The sequence below is a fragment of the Cryptotermes secundus genome, unplaced genomic scaffold (assembly GCF_002891405.2).
Source record: "Cryptotermes secundus unplaced genomic scaffold, Csec_1.0 scaffold261, whole genome shotgun sequence".
In the NCBI taxonomy this organism is placed as follows: Eukaryota; Metazoa; Arthropoda; class Insecta; order Blattodea; family Kalotermitidae; genus Cryptotermes; species Cryptotermes secundus.
In genome coordinates this window covers 429,259-445,336 of record NW_019738959.1, presented here as the reverse complement: position 1 = coordinate 445,336, position 16,078 = coordinate 429,259, and the positions used below count along the sequence as shown (strand labels likewise).

The following is a 16,078-nucleotide window of genomic DNA, read 5'->3' as shown; positions in this document are numbered from 1 at the left end:
TATCTACTCTACAAAGCATCGAATCATTTGATGACTTGTGAATAATGGTTAAGAAAGGATTTAGAAGAAATCGATCATGGCTTTCTCGAGGTTTTATCCCGACACTTACTTATAGGGACCAGCGAAAACCATGAAATAATTCAGTCACTACATTTGGTGTCAGGATCGAGATTCGAAAGGAGTAACTCCCGAATACATTGCCGCTCATAGCAGAGAAGCCGTGCAAACTGTATTAACATTTCGTGTCTTATGAAAGCAGACACTGTCTCTGCACTTAGGATCAGCCGAGGGCAGGTATCCTTATCACACGCACAGTCAGGTTATGTTTCACTCACCTTAGGTTTCTGCCAAGCTGACGGAGCCCGCGGGAACCCTTCCCATGTGTTGACGTCAGCACCGCAAGGCGTCCCTCCCAGAACTGTGACCGTCGAGGGCTGTGGCGCGGCCATAATGAGGAGCCAGGCGTGGTGGGAGGGGAATAATGCAGGATTCATTGCAACGTGGGAGAGGTCTGCAGGTCCTGCTGCATGGGTGGGGGGACATATCCTAGGAAGGATTCATCCTCTGAATGCGACGTTGCGTCCTGGAGAGGACGCCAACTCCTGGATAGGACGTGACCTCTTGGATAGGACACCTGGGATGTGCCCTTCTTGGATATTATGAGGGATCTCCTGGATAGGACGCGATTTTCTGAATAGGACGCGATCTTCTGGGTAAGACGCGATCTCCTGGATAGGACGCGATCTCCTTTGTAGGACGCGATCTCCTGGATAGGAGGCGATCTCCTGAATAGAACGCGATCTTCTGGGTAGGACGCGTTCTTCTGGATAGGACGCAATCTTCTGTGTAGGACGCGATCTTCCTGGTAGGACGCGATCTCCTGGTTAGGACGCAGTCTCCTGAATAGAACGCGATCTTCTGTGTAGGACGCGATCTTCTGTATAGGACGCGTTCTTCTGGATAGGACGCAATCTTCTGTGTAGGACGCGACCTCCTGGTTAGGACGCAGTCTCCTTGAGATTTCGCCACAGAACCTGGCTGCCTCTTTCTGGTTTCTTGCTTAGGTTGTTGCGTTTTGACTCCGAATATGGAGGCAATATTTTCCTCCGAATCCTAGGTGAATTTCTACTGACCTTCGGGGTCAGGCGACAACATCCTTCATTTCACTTTCAAATTATTTGGATTTATATTCACTGAACACAGCTGAGGTACCCGTTTCCAGTGCCTGTCGGGTGTCCAGTGTCCAGAGTGAGCTTCGTTGTTTCATTCTGCCCATAAATGCAGGTTTCGGTATAGTTACTTAAATAGGCCGCAACCACTTCCTTGTCAGTTCTTAGCTGCCGACACTAACCTCCTCCTCTCTCATTCGGCTCTCTTTGACACGTGCATTTGAATTATCATCGTTAAATGGCTTAATAAGAAGACTTTTATTGTGACTGATATGAGCCGGAATGACTCAGTTGGTATAGCAACTGCGCTACGGGCTTCACGACCAGTGGAGCAGTGTTCGATTCCTGCAGGGGCCCTGCCCTGTTTGGTCCTGGATAAAGTCCATCTGCAGTATGGACACGACTGCGTCAGACCATGCGTAGGCAACTGAGTTTGTGTTTCCAGCCGCCAGAGGGATGCAGCAGTTGTGTTAAAAGCAGCATCTAGTAATTTGGAATGGTGACGTCACGGTCTACGTCACTAACTGACCCACGTATGTATGTCACGAAGTTGGGTGGGGTTTATTTAAAAGATGGCCGCGCCATAGCTCATGTAGTTGCGCTCTCGCTCCTGATCTCGAAGCCTCGGGTTCAGTACCTGGTAATTAGGTTCCTGGTGAACAAAATGACACTACAGCAGGTTTTATCTCTGAATTTCTTCGGTTTTTTCCCCTGCTAATCATTATTCCTCCATTCTTCTTACTTGTACATAACCTCCCTCCCCCCCCCTAGGCACTACAGCCCCAGTAGGCCTAGGCCTACCTCCATGAACTCCGTTCACTTCGGTTTTTCTACATCTTACACATACGGTAGGACTCCTTGGGTGGGTGATCAGCTCGTCACAAGGCCTCTACCTGTAGACAAACACAGAAAAACGCACACAAACATCCATGCCCTGAGTGGGATTCGAACCCACAATCCCGGCTTCCGAGCGAGCGAAGACAGCGCATGCCTTAGACCGCTCGGTTACCGTGACCGGCATATAACCTCCCACTGAGGTATAATATAGCCCGGACCACGCAGCACATTGTCAGATACTCGAGTTTTTAAGTTTGGGGCTCTATCTCTGCTAATTATGGAATAAGGAAGTTAAGTTTAATTCTTTTTACCCTTTAGGAGACATGTATATATGTGCGAAATATATCGACACGTATTTCACCATGTATTTAACAAAATACATTACACAATTAACACAAGAAAGTTAAATAAAAATAACAGAGAAAAATCTGCAAATGGATGAATAGCAATGTTAGTGGTAATATTTACAACATGGTGACGTCACATTTAGGTGGGACAGTTCAACACTGACCATAAATATGGACGGAAAATTGAGAATTATCGAAAACATGAGACGCCCACATTGCAAAATTTTATTATTTCGGATAATAATAATAATATAATCTTGTACCTGGAGCAAAGAGGACTGGAATTATATATGGATTTTATTTCGAGACATGAGATGAAGTGGAAAACTTGAACTTAAGGAAAACCAGTAATTTATTTAAGCGCCGGCGCCACACCTTCAAACAGTAGAGTGATATGCCCTATATATATTTTTTACACAGACAAAGGCAGTCCGTACTTTAATCTGTCTACATACTGATCCTAGTTTCAAGTATAATTTCGGGTTTTGGGAATAGGCCACGTAGAATTTTGAAGAATTTCTTGCGTTTCGATAAAAATTACTATTGTCATCTTCATTGTTAATGTCTTTAAAAATATTCTAGGTTTTCCTGTGCATCTCACACGGTGGGATATGAATCAGATTTCAATCATTGATTCGGGATTTCAACCCTTGTACAAGCCATTAATTCTGAATGTAGCAAATGAAATGTTTGTCGAAACGTTGGGAAACTCGTAGGGCGCATTCTCGAAAGACGAAGTCATGCATTAAACTCTGCCGCGTGAACTAAGAAAAAAAAAATATTCCGAGTGTTGCTAAGTGCCGATAATTGTTTCAATTATTTCGTCACGTGATAGTCGATTAAGTCTTTAACGTCATGACTACGCCTTGCGATTTTCATTGCTTTTAATGGTTTAGAAATTGTATCCCAAGGCGTGATAATTGCGCAGGCTATTACAGGGACATCGAGCAAAAGTGATAAGACTTAAATATCTGCTTCCTTGCGAATTTCTTCCTAATAATGCATAAAATCCAGTTCGTACCTCACAGGGAACACTCCGTCTCCATAGCAACGCCCAACCGGTTAATGCCGTTTAGAGAAATAATCGCTGTTTATTGTGACAACCATACGGAACACACAAATACAATGTGTGGGCAGAATGCAGAGTTTTAGTATCTTGAATTCCGTACCTCACAGGGAACACACTCCGTCTCCATAGCAACGCCCAACCGGTTAATGCTGTTTAGGGAAATAATCGCTGTTTACTGTGAGAACCATACGGAACACACAAATACACTGTGTGGGCAGAATGCAGAGTTTTAGTATCTTGAAGTCCGTACCTCACAGGGAACACACTCCGTCTCCATAACAACTCCCAACCGGTTAATGCTGTTTAGGGAAATAATCGCTGTTTATTGTGACAACCACACGGAACACATAAATACACTGTGTGGGCGGAATGGAGGGTTTTAGTAGGTTAAAGCAGATAGTACATATAGTAACCACTGGACTTTAAGTGGTTAAGTAAGTGAGATAAAATTTTGAAGAAGATGCATGTCCCGGTAACTCAGCATCAGTTTAAACTAACCAATAACTGAGGGGAAAATATAAGGCCGCTGATCTGGTAGCGGGAACAGAAGGTTGGAGTGAATATAATGCATTAAACAAGGTTGCTTAAGAAGATGTTTGAAAGTAAGTCAGACAGCAGAGGAAAAGTGACAAGTCCTAGCGTACAATGGCCGGGAGATTCAGAGAATGATTTACGAGATCACAAGGTGAGGAGATGCAACCAGAAAGCAAAACATAGAGAAAATTGGCATCTGTGCTGAAGGAGGCCAAGGTTTTTTAGAGGTCTGGACGCTATGAAGAAAAATAAATCTCTGTCCTTACGTGCCATGTAATTCTGATGCCCCAGTTGTTAAGGCCGTAACATAGTCACTATATTGACTGAGCTGTAACCCGTTTATGTAGGTTGAATTATTTAAAAGACTGGAATGTAAGTGGTAAGGAATGGATGGACAGGGTAAAAAATAGGTAAAGTTGTCCCGGTGCCTAACTAATTAAGCACTACGCCATGAAGGCGTATGGGGGAGTGGATGTATAGATCAACATTTTCTTGACCTCGACACTAGTTGGAGGTGAGTTGTCAGCTTCACGCCTTTGCCACTTTACCCCCGGATAAAGAGCTCCCGATAGTCATTGGACAGGAGGTTGGGTGGACCCCAGAGCCGGTCTGGACGACTTGGAGTGGATGGACAGGGAGGAATGAAAAACAAATAGTTCTTTGTTTGCCATGAGGGGAGGGCGTTGGTCGATTATCGAAATATGAGTTCTCACTCCGTAATATTTTGTTAAATACGTGATTTGTCACTGTCATTACATAATCTAGGGTCACAGTAGCAACGAATTGTCAAATGTTTACACATTGCATGAGTTATATAGTAGGTCAAGAACGAGGGAACAGTCTTTTGTTTCAGTGTATCGTGTATATTCTGTGAGCAATAATGAGGTTTTTATGTGTATATATGAAGTGTGATATACATTATATAAGGGAGACGGTTTACGATTTATCATTTGTGCTTGTTATTCGTGGGTGATGGCCTTAAATTTGGCCTCGACGTATCGTTCGTTAACACGTGGGACTGAAATGGAATACAGGACAAAATGGGGGAAATAAACAGCATGAACTTACATAATAAACGACGCGATCTCCCTGTTGACTTGGCACCTGTTGATACATTGGTATGCAGTAAATGAATACAGGGATTCAAATTGGAGGTAGATTTCTACCTGAAGAATGCCGTATTCTGGGAAGTAGCGGTGTGTAGATCTAGTGTAAACCGACGTTTCGGAAGAAGGTATCGCCTCCATCTTCAGTGTAGAAAAATCGTCGAGCGAGGAACCAGCGTGAGCAGGTGGATGCAGGCGCTGGTACCTCGCTAGCGATTTTTTCTACCCTGAAGATGAAGGTGATACGTTCCTCCGAAACGTCGGTTTACACTAGATCTACACGGTGCCACATCCAAGAAGACGTCATTCTTCATAGTCACCGCCATGAAAACCTCAAATCTTACATATTTCTACCTGTACAGTAGAAACTTATTTAAGTTGAGTTTGAAGTTTTGGGAGCGGTTGTGACGCCATGTCGTTTGATAGGTATTTATTAGCGTCTCATAGAAACCAATTACTTCAATTCTTAGGGTATAAGATGGACGCATCAAGTTCGTCTGAAATTTTTGTACCTGTCTACCAAACTACACTGCATCACGTTCCTGAAATTTTAGGAACCGACGGTTTTGTAGTTGATATAAACATGTTTTGTACTAATCTATTTACACAAACTACACGTTAATCAGTGAATAGTCCTGGAATACATGAGCAAGGGTTCGACTTCCCCAACATTCCTGAGGCTCTAAGCCCTCTACAACCTCCACCCGTAATTTCAATAACATATTTGAACATAAATTTAAAGCTTGGTTTTCTGGTTCGCATAAGTAGTAATACTTATTCTGCATAAAATGAGTGTGCGTTAGCAACGGTGACAATCTGGTTCCTGTCAAATCCCACATGTGGGCCCAGTGTCTTCCTCAAGAGACACATCTCTCAACGTCAAGTACCTTGCACTTACTGATCACTTCCTACCGGATGTAGAGTCACAGTATCTTCCACAAGAGACACATCTCTCAACGTCAAAGACCTTGCATTTAGTTATCACTTCCTAGAGGATGTAGAGTCACAGTATCTTCCACAAGAGACATCTCTCAACGTCAAGAGCCTTGCATTAACTGATCACTTCCTAACGAATGTAGTCACAGTATCTTCCACAAGAGTCACATCTCTCAACGTCAAGGACCTTGCATTTACTGATCACTTCCTATCGGATGTGGAGTCACAGTATCTTCCACAAGAGACACATTTCTCAACGTCATGGACCTTGCATTAACTGATCACTTCCTACCGGATGTAGAGTCACGGTATGTTCCACAAGAGACACATCTCTCAACGTCAAGGACCTTGCATTAACTGATCACTTCCTACCGGATGTAGAGTCACGGTATGTTCCACAAGAGACACATCTCTCAACGTCAAGGACCTTGCATTAACTGATCACTTCCTACCGGATGTAGAGTCACAGTATGTTCCACAAGAGACACATCTCTCAACGTCAAGGACCTTGCATTAACTGATCACTTCCTACCGGATGTAGAGTCACAGTATCTTCCACAAGAGACACATCTCTCAACATCAAGGACCTTGCATTAACTGATCACTTTCTACCGGATGTAGAGTCACAGTATCTTCCACAAGAGACACATCTCTCAACATCAAGGACCTTGCATTTACTGATTACTTCCTACCGGATGTAGAGTCACAGTATTCTCGACAAAATGAACTCTTTTCGATAATCATGTAATCTGAGCCCACACGTGTCGAGTGTTTACGTGAAGAAGGTGTGAATGATGCCCGAGAGGCTGGTGTAGGTGCCTACTACAAGGCCGAACAGACTGAAGGCCACGAGGAAGGTGTTGCGGGCCAGCATTCTGCAGAAACTGCTGGTCGTCTTGAGGCTGTACCAGAGCGTGGAGGTTTCTATTATTGCCGGAAAGGCGATGCCCAGCGCAGAGAGACACAGCGCCCCAAACAGAGAGATGAATAGCTCCAGGTTCGGAATAGCCACGGCCAGCAAGACTGTAAACAACATATATACATTTCCATGGGGACACAAAAGATTCATCAAAGCTATTTCACACTGCGCATGCGTACTGCTATGCCGAGGACGCTTGTTCTAACGGTAACGTTTCTAATTTATACTCGGGAAGTGTCTGCTACGAGTGTTACCGGGGACACGAACTATACCGACTGATATTTTCGAGGTTTTGTTCAGTCTCTTCAGACAAGTTCCGCGTTATTACCTCAATTTAGGAATTGACCGAATTCTTTGACGCATTTTCTAATTAATTAGTTACTAATTGACGCCATACTATCTGAACTACTGACAGAATCGTTAAATAAATATCATGGTAAATTTGTCCGTGTGCTTAATTAAGATATAGAGCGGAGTGTAGGTATAGCTCCACTCATTCTTCACCTCGGCACCACGTGGAGATTAGTCAGCTTCACGTCCCGGTCGCTTTATCCCTGGAGAAATATTCTCTGGTATCAGACCAGGACTGGATGCTGTAAATAAGAGAATAAATTCTTGCCCTGCCGGGAACCGAAGCAGGAGCCATCATACCTCTTGCCTAATCACAATCCTGACTGATCCTTCCATAGAGAGATACAGAGGAGACCTGTAAGCATGGCGTCTGTGATCTTAATTGCTCCAGTTCAGGTTACCTTGGGCGTTAACACTTACATACGCAACAATAGGTCACGAACGAGCGAGCAATCTTCTATTTCTGTGTATTGTGTCTATTGTTTTAATGCTGTTATTATTTTGATATTGGTATGTTAAATATATTACATACTAAATAAAAGCGCACGCGGTAGCGTAGTTGGTTGAGGCACTATGCTACAAGCCTCAAGGTCGCGGGTTCGATTTCAGATGATGTTACTGGATTTTTCAATTGACCTAATCCTTTCAGCCTCACTTTTGCCCTGGGGTCGACTCAGCCTCTAATAAAAACGAGTACCAGGAATCTTCCTGGTGGTAAAGTGCGGCCGGCGCGTAAGGCTGACAAACTTACCGCCATGTGTGAGCCGATTGTCTAGAAAATGTGGGAACCTCAACGTCTCACAACCCCATGGGTCTTCACGGTCTGTTACTTTACTTTACTTTACTACCTTTTTTTTTATTGCTAGTGGGGTGGGGCTAAGTCCCTTGACTGCGGCCAATTCTGGCCTATTGTACCAGCCCCAGATGATAGGTGAGGGTGAGTGTGGAGCAATTGGTGGAATGAAGATTGGCAGGGGAAACCGAAGTACTCGGAGAAAACCTGCCCCAGCGCCACTTTGTCCACCACAAATCCCACTTGACCAGACCCGGGATCGACACCGGGCCGCCGCGGTGGGAAGCCAGCGACTAACCGCTTGAGCTATGGCGCGCCCCTACCTTACCTTAATGTATAAGAAGAAGAAGAGAAATGTAGAGGAAGCCGAAGGCACTGAATGTACGCTCTGATATCGCAACTCACATGTGACCAACACGAGGCAGGTCCTGACGACATATTCCAGGACAAACTTGTGTGAGTGTTTCTGAAATTTCGTGAGCAGGTAGTGGTTCCACGTGATGTCCACGGCGACGTAGCACTGCAGGCCGTGTGTCACGAATATTGCGATTGCCAGGATCACCCTCACGCTCTGCGCCAGGCTGTGGAACAACGGGTATCGCTACAGTATGTTTCCAAAACTGATCACCATCACCATCAACATCACTGGCAAAACATTGGCCCTTTTGAGCCACAGCCTTCCTGAGAAGGTTCTGCCAGATAGGGTCCGGTTTTCACATCTTTGGATTTCACAAAAGTAATTCTTTTGCAGAGCAAGTCGTCAGCCCTGCGCCCAACCCTCAATCTGGAGAACTAGGTTTCTGTTTTTATGTCCTTCCAAGGGCAGGGTGACCCAGTCAACCCCCGGGCACCGGATTCCCTTTTCGTCGCTTTCTGCTACTCGCAAGGATAGGGCGCAAGCATTCTAACCCTCCTTCACAAGGGAGAAAATTAAGCATAATTTTATATTTAATTGCTCATTTTATTGCGTACGCCCCCTTTTTCCTTCTGCACTTCTTCCTCGGAGTATAGAGGATTAGTCACAAAGGGCAAATCGCTTCGACTCTAGAAATATCGCGGTAGTATCGACTCACATTTCGTCAGCCGGTAGATTGAGGGTGATGCTGCCGAGGGCCCCCGAGCCGTACTTGATATACCCAAAGAATCCCATCCCCACGTACAGGGTGATGATGAGCAGCATAGCTCTGTTGAGCACCCCAAACGTGCCACCGAACGATTTCGGCGTCTTCATATTATTCTCCAGCGGCAGGATCTGCACACAAAGACAGACACGTTACAGGTCGTTCCGTACAGACAAGATGAATTTATGTCTGTTCGTTTCTGTGGTAACAGTCCATGAGACATGGTTTCTTAAACCGTTGGTCGCGACTACCTGAATTGTTGCGACGTGCACTGATATCCATACGGGCTCTGGGGTCGTAGCGGTGCTCATTTTCGGGGATAAGAGTCAATAATATTATGCCACACCCGGTATAGTGCCTGAAACACCCTGTATAGTACTGCCAAACATACCACGCCGATGGCTTCCAGTGCGAAGAGCACCATTCCGAAGAAGAGGGGGAAGTCTCTGACCGCCCCAATTGGATTTCTGGTCGAGATATTTGGAATATCATTCAAGATGTAATACAGGGTGATGCCAAAGCCGATGAACGTAAGGAGATTGGCCAGCGTGGAGAACGGCGCGAGAAGCTTGAGGTTGCGCACCCAGTTGATGAGAATCAGTGGCAGCAGCAGCATCACCATGTAGAGCCTCACGTCCAGCTTCGTCTCATGGTATTCGTCCACCACCTGCGGCAGTAACGGGTGTCTCATAAAACTGGTCACTAAGAGAACAAGTCAGGTCACAATTAACGAGCAGTAACGTAGCTATCGGTGCGGTCGTGTGGATAGTCCCGGGTTCAGATCTCGGCTCGGAGACGAACTATCCTGAATAAGGATTTCCATAGTTTTCCACGGCGCCTCCAGGTATACATTGGGATAGTACCTGAGCTTAGAGGAGCATCAGTCCCTTCGACATCTTTCCAATTCATTATCCACTAATTAGCAAGTGAAAGGTGAAGCTGTCCCTGTGCTTAATTAAGTAAGCACTACGCCATGAAGGCATATGGAGGAGTGGATACAGATCCACACTTTATTGACCTCAGCACTATGTGGAGGTGAGTGGTCAGATTCACGCCCCGGCCGCTTTATCCCCGGGGAAAGAGCCCTCGGTACCCACTGGATAGGTTGGGTGGACCCTGGAGCCGGTCTGGACAACATGGAGAAGAGAAAATTTTTGCCCCCACCGGGACTCGAACTCCGACACGTCTGTTGTCCAGCCCGTAGCCAGTCGCTATACCGACTGAGCTATCTCAGATGTATCCACTAATTAGGGTGGTTGAATAAACCATAGATAAAGAAACGAATAAATTTCATAAGTCGACGCAAGCCATCATGTTTGAATAATTGCTGATAGAACTTTAAGGTATAATGATATTTCTCCACGTCCACATACGCCTTCACGGCTTGCTAAATTAAGCACAGGGAAACTTTACATTTTGCTGTCTTTTAAAGCGTCAATTTCTTTTTTATAAAATTCTTTGTCATGTGATAGGAAGATATACTCAAAGTACAGGGATCGATCCCCGACAGCTGTCATCACCCACCTCCTTAATGTTTCTGGAGACAAATACGACGTAGACACAGCAAGTACCCAGCTGGTAGAGGATCAGGAAGGCGTTGACCACGTGACTGTAACATAGGAGAAACTTTGTGACGGCCAGTCTGTTCCAGAGACAAATCGAATGGACGCGACGCAACTCACCCTGCGTAAGGCGCGCACTTCTGGAACACCCTAGGGCCGTCCTCCATGGCGGCCGACGCTGTGTCGGGGTAATTGAGGCTGGCAATTCTCCGCCTCCTACACAGCTCGATCTCGCACTTCACCTGCAACAGTCAGTTGCCATGGTGATCGAACTGGAAACCTGCATACACACTTCAGCGTGTCAGAAAGGTAAACCGTACGGTTCGTTATTGCTCACCTGTACACAATAATAATTATAATAATTATAATTCTGAGTCATACGAAATACATAAACCAGCTCTGTGGGTAAATTACAGATATTTTTCGATGTTAGAGCAAGTGGTATATATAGTAACCACCACTAGTTGAAATCGCTGCTTCTCTGTTACAAATAAGGTGTGATTAACAATAGCTCAGTCTGAAGCATCTGTGTATATAGGTCACACCCACAGCAACCAACCTTACGGAAAAAAGTCCCGCGTGTTCAACGAAATATCCGCTATGGCGATTTTGTATAGCCATCTTACGTTGGAAATAAGAATATAGTAACTTTGAAACAATGACGTAGGCAGCTACGTCATATCCTGATGATGATGTCTCCTCAAGGATGCTTTGCACAGAGTACGTTAGTTGTGAGCTGAGGACAGGAGCGCGGGGTGGCCACTCACCAGCTGGTGGATGCAGTACGTGCACAGGACACCTATGAACAGCGTGCCCGCTGCCCCTAGCACGTAGCCTGCTCGGTAGAACGCGTTCGGCATGGCGAGGATTCCAGTTCCAAGACTGCCCTTCAGCAAGTGGAACAGTGTCTCCATGTTCCTGCAAGAGGACGCAATGGGCATGGCATATAGCACGCATGGGAACTGTATAGAAAACAAGACTACCACTGGATAGGGCTAAGATTAGACAGGAAGATAATATTAAAATAGAGACTGTCTATCTGCCCTACGAACAAGGGTACATCACACTGTGTGTAGGCAACATTACGGAGGAAAATGTCCTGTGTAATTGTGTCTGAATTTCCCACCGGCACGTGAGTACGGGAGGTGCGTTGTGGACAGGATCTAGTAACTTTCGAATTATGACGTAACGGCTACGTCATTAACTGACGATGACACATGCTCGTTCCTGCAATGGATGGAGTTTACTTACGATGTGATGTCGACCAAAATGGGGAGGAGAGACGGGCTCTTGTGAACTCGGTAATGAACCTTCTGGTTCCATAAAATTCTGGTAACTTCCTGATTCGTCACGAAGGGTCCTGTTCTATGGGGTAAGTCATGTGGTTCTCCTGAGGCACTCACGTTGTGGGATGCGCTACCTTCCTGTGGTCATGAGGCTCGAATGGCTCCAGCCTGGACTCCTTCCTGGACTCAGGGAGCTCTATTGTGAAGAGTCCCACGGGATGGGGAGTGGTCACTTTGATTTCGGGAGAAGAAAACCTGAAAAAACAAGAATACAATGTTACATTCCACAGTGATCGCCATTGCCACTGGGAGTGGAAGGGGGGGAGGGTAAGTTATGGACCTGCCTCTCCCTGGATTTTTTAAAAAATCGAATTTAAAAAAGTGGGTTTTGGAGAACTAATCACCTGCTTTTGCTTTGATATGAAACGGGCTGAATAGAAAACGACGCATCCAGCAACTTCTCAATTTTTACGTGTGTATTCGTTGTCGTGGGAACGCTTTTACCGAGCCGTTGCCTAAAAATGATAAGCCTTCTTTTTGGCTCTTCTCTGACTGCATTCTTCCGATTTTCAGGCGTCATGTCACTCGCCACATACGTATATGTTTATATGGTATTGCAATGGCCGTCTCTTCTGGCTCCACTATTCCTGATTTCAGGAATTAGAGGAGGTGTACAGACACACAGACAGCATGGTGATCTTTAAAAACTATTTATTTTTTTTTCGTTGAATGAAACAAATGAGGCTGAAACCATAAATTTACTTCACCGGTACCCAACTAATGTAGCTGTCTCACCTCTTTCCTTGGAAGCCGTGTGTGGCAGCACTGAGGCTGGTCATAGTCCCAGACTGCTTCCTCCTCTCCTGCTGCACACTTCCGGTTTGCGGAAAAGGATCTGTGTCCTGTAAGGAAACAAGCAGAAGCAGTTACACGTGGAAAAGGGAACAGACCGTGGAGGCCCATAGGGTTGTGAGACGTCGAGGCTCCCACATCTTCTCTAGACAATCGGCTCACAGATGGCGGTGAGGTTGTCAGCCTTATGCACCGGCCGCCCTTTACCCCCAGGAAGATTCCCGGTACTCATTTCTGTTAGAGGCTGAGTCGACCCCAGGGCCACAGTGCGACCGGAAAGATAGGCAAATTGAAAAATTCCATGACCTCATCGGGAATAGAACGCGCGACCTTCCTGCTTGTAGCACAGTGTCTCAACCAACTACGCTACTGCGTGCCCAGTAGTGACAGATTCATCACCAGATAATGACGTGGAACGTTACGTCACTGTCAGATGGTTACTGAATTCTAATTTCAAAATAAGATTAGAAACAAAAATGTACTCTCCAAAAATTTTTGGAGGGGGGACTGGCGAAAACCATGAGGGGACTCAGTGAGGATAAGCGATGTCCCAGAATATATTCGAATTGAATATCTCCGAAACACAATAGTAGAGCGTCACTGCGCCGACCACAATTTACACACCTCAGCCTTTGATGTGGTTGGTCCAGAATACGCCATGTTCTTATGGCTCATATCGGTAGATAGGCCACTCTTCTCCGAACAGGGTAACTGAAACAAAGAAAACAACTTTTCAGTTCACAGTGCACAGAATTCTTGTGAATGACGTGCGGCGTCTCGACGCTATTGGCAGCGTCGTTAAGTAAGACAGAACAGTGCGACGCATGTAACAGTGCTGTAGTGATTAACACTCTTGGTTCGTATCCCGGAATTTCTCTTGCGCCTTTTCTAGTTAAGTTTTAGAAAATCTGAACAAATTTTTGGGAACTTTCAGTGCCTTTCTATGACGTCAGCATTTTGCTATGCTTATGTCGCAACCGCGCTCGGGTAAGGTGGGGCGGCAGGCACTCACTGAACGGGTTCCATAAAAGGAGGGGAACATCTTCAGTAGCTGAGCAACTACTAGCTTCTCTGATTGTGGTCACGTGTGCGTTTGTCTTGGCGCCCTTCGCCTGTTCTCTGTCATTTATACCTTGTTAGCACCAACACCTCTGTAACAATCGCGAAATAACACAGAGGTGACAAGCCACGTGATTTAGAGCTTACCAATAGATGTCCTTACAAGATTCTTTTATTGCTAGTGGGGTGGGACTAAGTCCCTTGTACTGCGGCCACTTCTGGCCTATTGTACCAGCCCCAGATGATAGGTGAGGGTGATTGTGGAGCAATTGGTGGAATGAAGATTGGCAGGGGAAACCGAAGTACTCGGAGAAACCCTGCCCCAGCGCCACTTTGTCCACCACAAATCCCACTTGACCAGACCCGGGATCGAACCCTGGCCGCCGCGACTAACCGCTTGAGCTATGGCGCGGCCTGCCTTACAAGTTACGCGGGTGGCAGTTTCTGTCTGAAGCCTGAACACGCTGTCTGCCGTCCAGCTACAGTTGTCAGTGCAGCTGCCACGAGACTACAGTACTGAATCCAACGCGAACAGTTTCCCCTGGTGTCATGCCAGTCAAATGCATTTAAATAATGTTAAGAGTTCAGTTCGTACCTCGCAGGGGACACACTCCGTCTCCATAACAACGCCCAACCGGTTAATGCTGTTCAGGGAATTAATCGCTCTTTATTATGACAACCTTACGGAACACACAAATATACTCTGTGTTAAAGCATGTGGTACTTATAGTGGCCATTGTGCTTTGGCTGGGTAAGTATTGTGACGTATAGACCCATTGCTAGGGACAGACCTCGAAACAAACAACGAGTACAGCCATAGTTATGTAATAGGCCAATCAACAAACGGATGTTTCTAGGCCCTACAAAAATATAAGAACTACTGGGGGGCGGTGTTCTCTGGAGGATCCGCCCCGAGGCTATATGACGAGGACCCCAGGCCAGCTAAGCGGGGGTTGATGGAATTGAGGGAGTTCAGGTGCCGGAAATTTGCTGGAGATGAAGGACCTGAGCGCAGGAAGCTGAAAAATCTCCATTGTTAGAAGCCGTTGCTAAGGAACATCTGTTGAAGACACCGCGGGCTGGAGAAGACTTAGTGTTTGCAGTATCATTTTAAAGTGTGGAGATTAGAGGTGGCCCTGTAATTAAAAGCAATTAGAGTCATTAATAAATCCAATATACAATCTATACCCCTTCTATAGTCACACACACCTCTAGAACAGCGGCGATTTAAGAAAGATGCAGGCGATGAGTTTACAGAAGAGACCTGAAGAAGGCCTCAGGGTTGTTAGAACACTTCTTGAACAAGAGCTAATTGTGTGAAATCTGAATACGTGACTTTTATAAGCCTCTGTTGCTTAGGCGTGACCTCACCAGATGCTGGACTCCATATGCTGCCCGTCACCCGCTGTGACTTTGTATTCTAGGGGTCTGGGAACTCATGACGTCATCGAACTACCTCACAGAACGTATCACGGAAAGACCCACTCATGAAACTGGAATAATGTACTTCATTACGATATGCGTGTAAACACGGCTACAGAAGGGAGGGGGGCTACAAGTGGAAAACTCCATTTAAATTAAAACAGAACGCGGGCTTTTAATGTTATAGTAGTTTTCCTATTAGTCAGGCAACCCAGTGGTTTCCACACATTTTAAAATGTTAGCTTAGCAAAAACTTAATGCGCCCATTTTGTTTACTCTGTGTGTCTGTGTGCGTAAAATAACAGATCTTTCCAACTTTTCATTTTCAAAATGAATATATTTTAGATCTCTATAAGTTAAAACAATTTATCATGATTTACAAACGCACGAAATTCAACAATCTATCTCTGATATTTTAACAATTCTTATTAATTTAATTTTCATATATAACTTTCCCGGAATATGACGTCCTCTCTAACCATCTACTTGTGTTCCTCTGAGGGGAGGCGCCCCACATTTTGGAAACCGTTGAATTAACTAACCCCCCACGGCAGAGTCGTGTTGCTTTCATCCCTGAAAGGCTTTCCTGGGAATGTGAGCGCTAGTTGAATCGCAGCGATTCGGGGTAATTTTGAAATAATAATAATGGTAAAAAGTGAAGGCCCATAGGGTTGTGAGACGTCGAGGCTCCCACATTTTCTAGACAATCGGCTCA

At 45.5% G+C, this 16,078-nt stretch overlaps 1 protein-coding gene across 3 annotated transcripts in view; it reads right to left on the bottom strand.

Annotated features, from left to right (window-relative positions):
• Nucleotides 1-4,511: 4,511 nt before the first annotated feature.
• The window catches only part of LOC111871421 (proton-coupled amino acid transporter-like protein CG1139), a 32,882-nt gene continuing 21,315 nt past the window's right edge, over nt 4,512-16,078 (bottom strand). For 2 of the 3 annotated variants that reach the window (XM_023864520.2, XM_023864521.2), the window contains exons 2-11: nt 13,507-13,593; nt 12,826-12,932; nt 12,148-12,285; nt 11,512-11,662; nt 10,865-10,986; nt 10,707-10,791; nt 9,574-9,849; nt 9,135-9,313; nt 8,467-8,642; nt 4,512-7,021 (exon numbers count right to left, since the gene is read on the bottom strand). In XM_023864520.2, coding sequence (XP_023720288.1) covers nt 6,771-7,021; nt 8,467-8,642; nt 9,135-9,313; nt 9,574-9,849; nt 10,707-10,791; nt 10,865-10,986; nt 11,512-11,662; nt 12,148-12,285; nt 12,826-12,932; nt 13,507-13,557 — 1,536 coding nt within the window. In that variant the 5' untranslated portion in view covers nt 13,558-13,593 and the 3' untranslated portion in view covers nt 4,512-6,770. Of the gene's footprint in view, nt 7,022-8,466; nt 8,643-9,134; nt 9,314-9,573; nt 9,850-10,706; nt 10,792-10,864; nt 10,987-11,511; nt 11,663-12,147; nt 12,286-12,825; nt 12,933-13,506; nt 13,594-16,078 lie in introns of those variants that run through there. The other variant, XM_023864522.2, reaches the window with a different exon arrangement.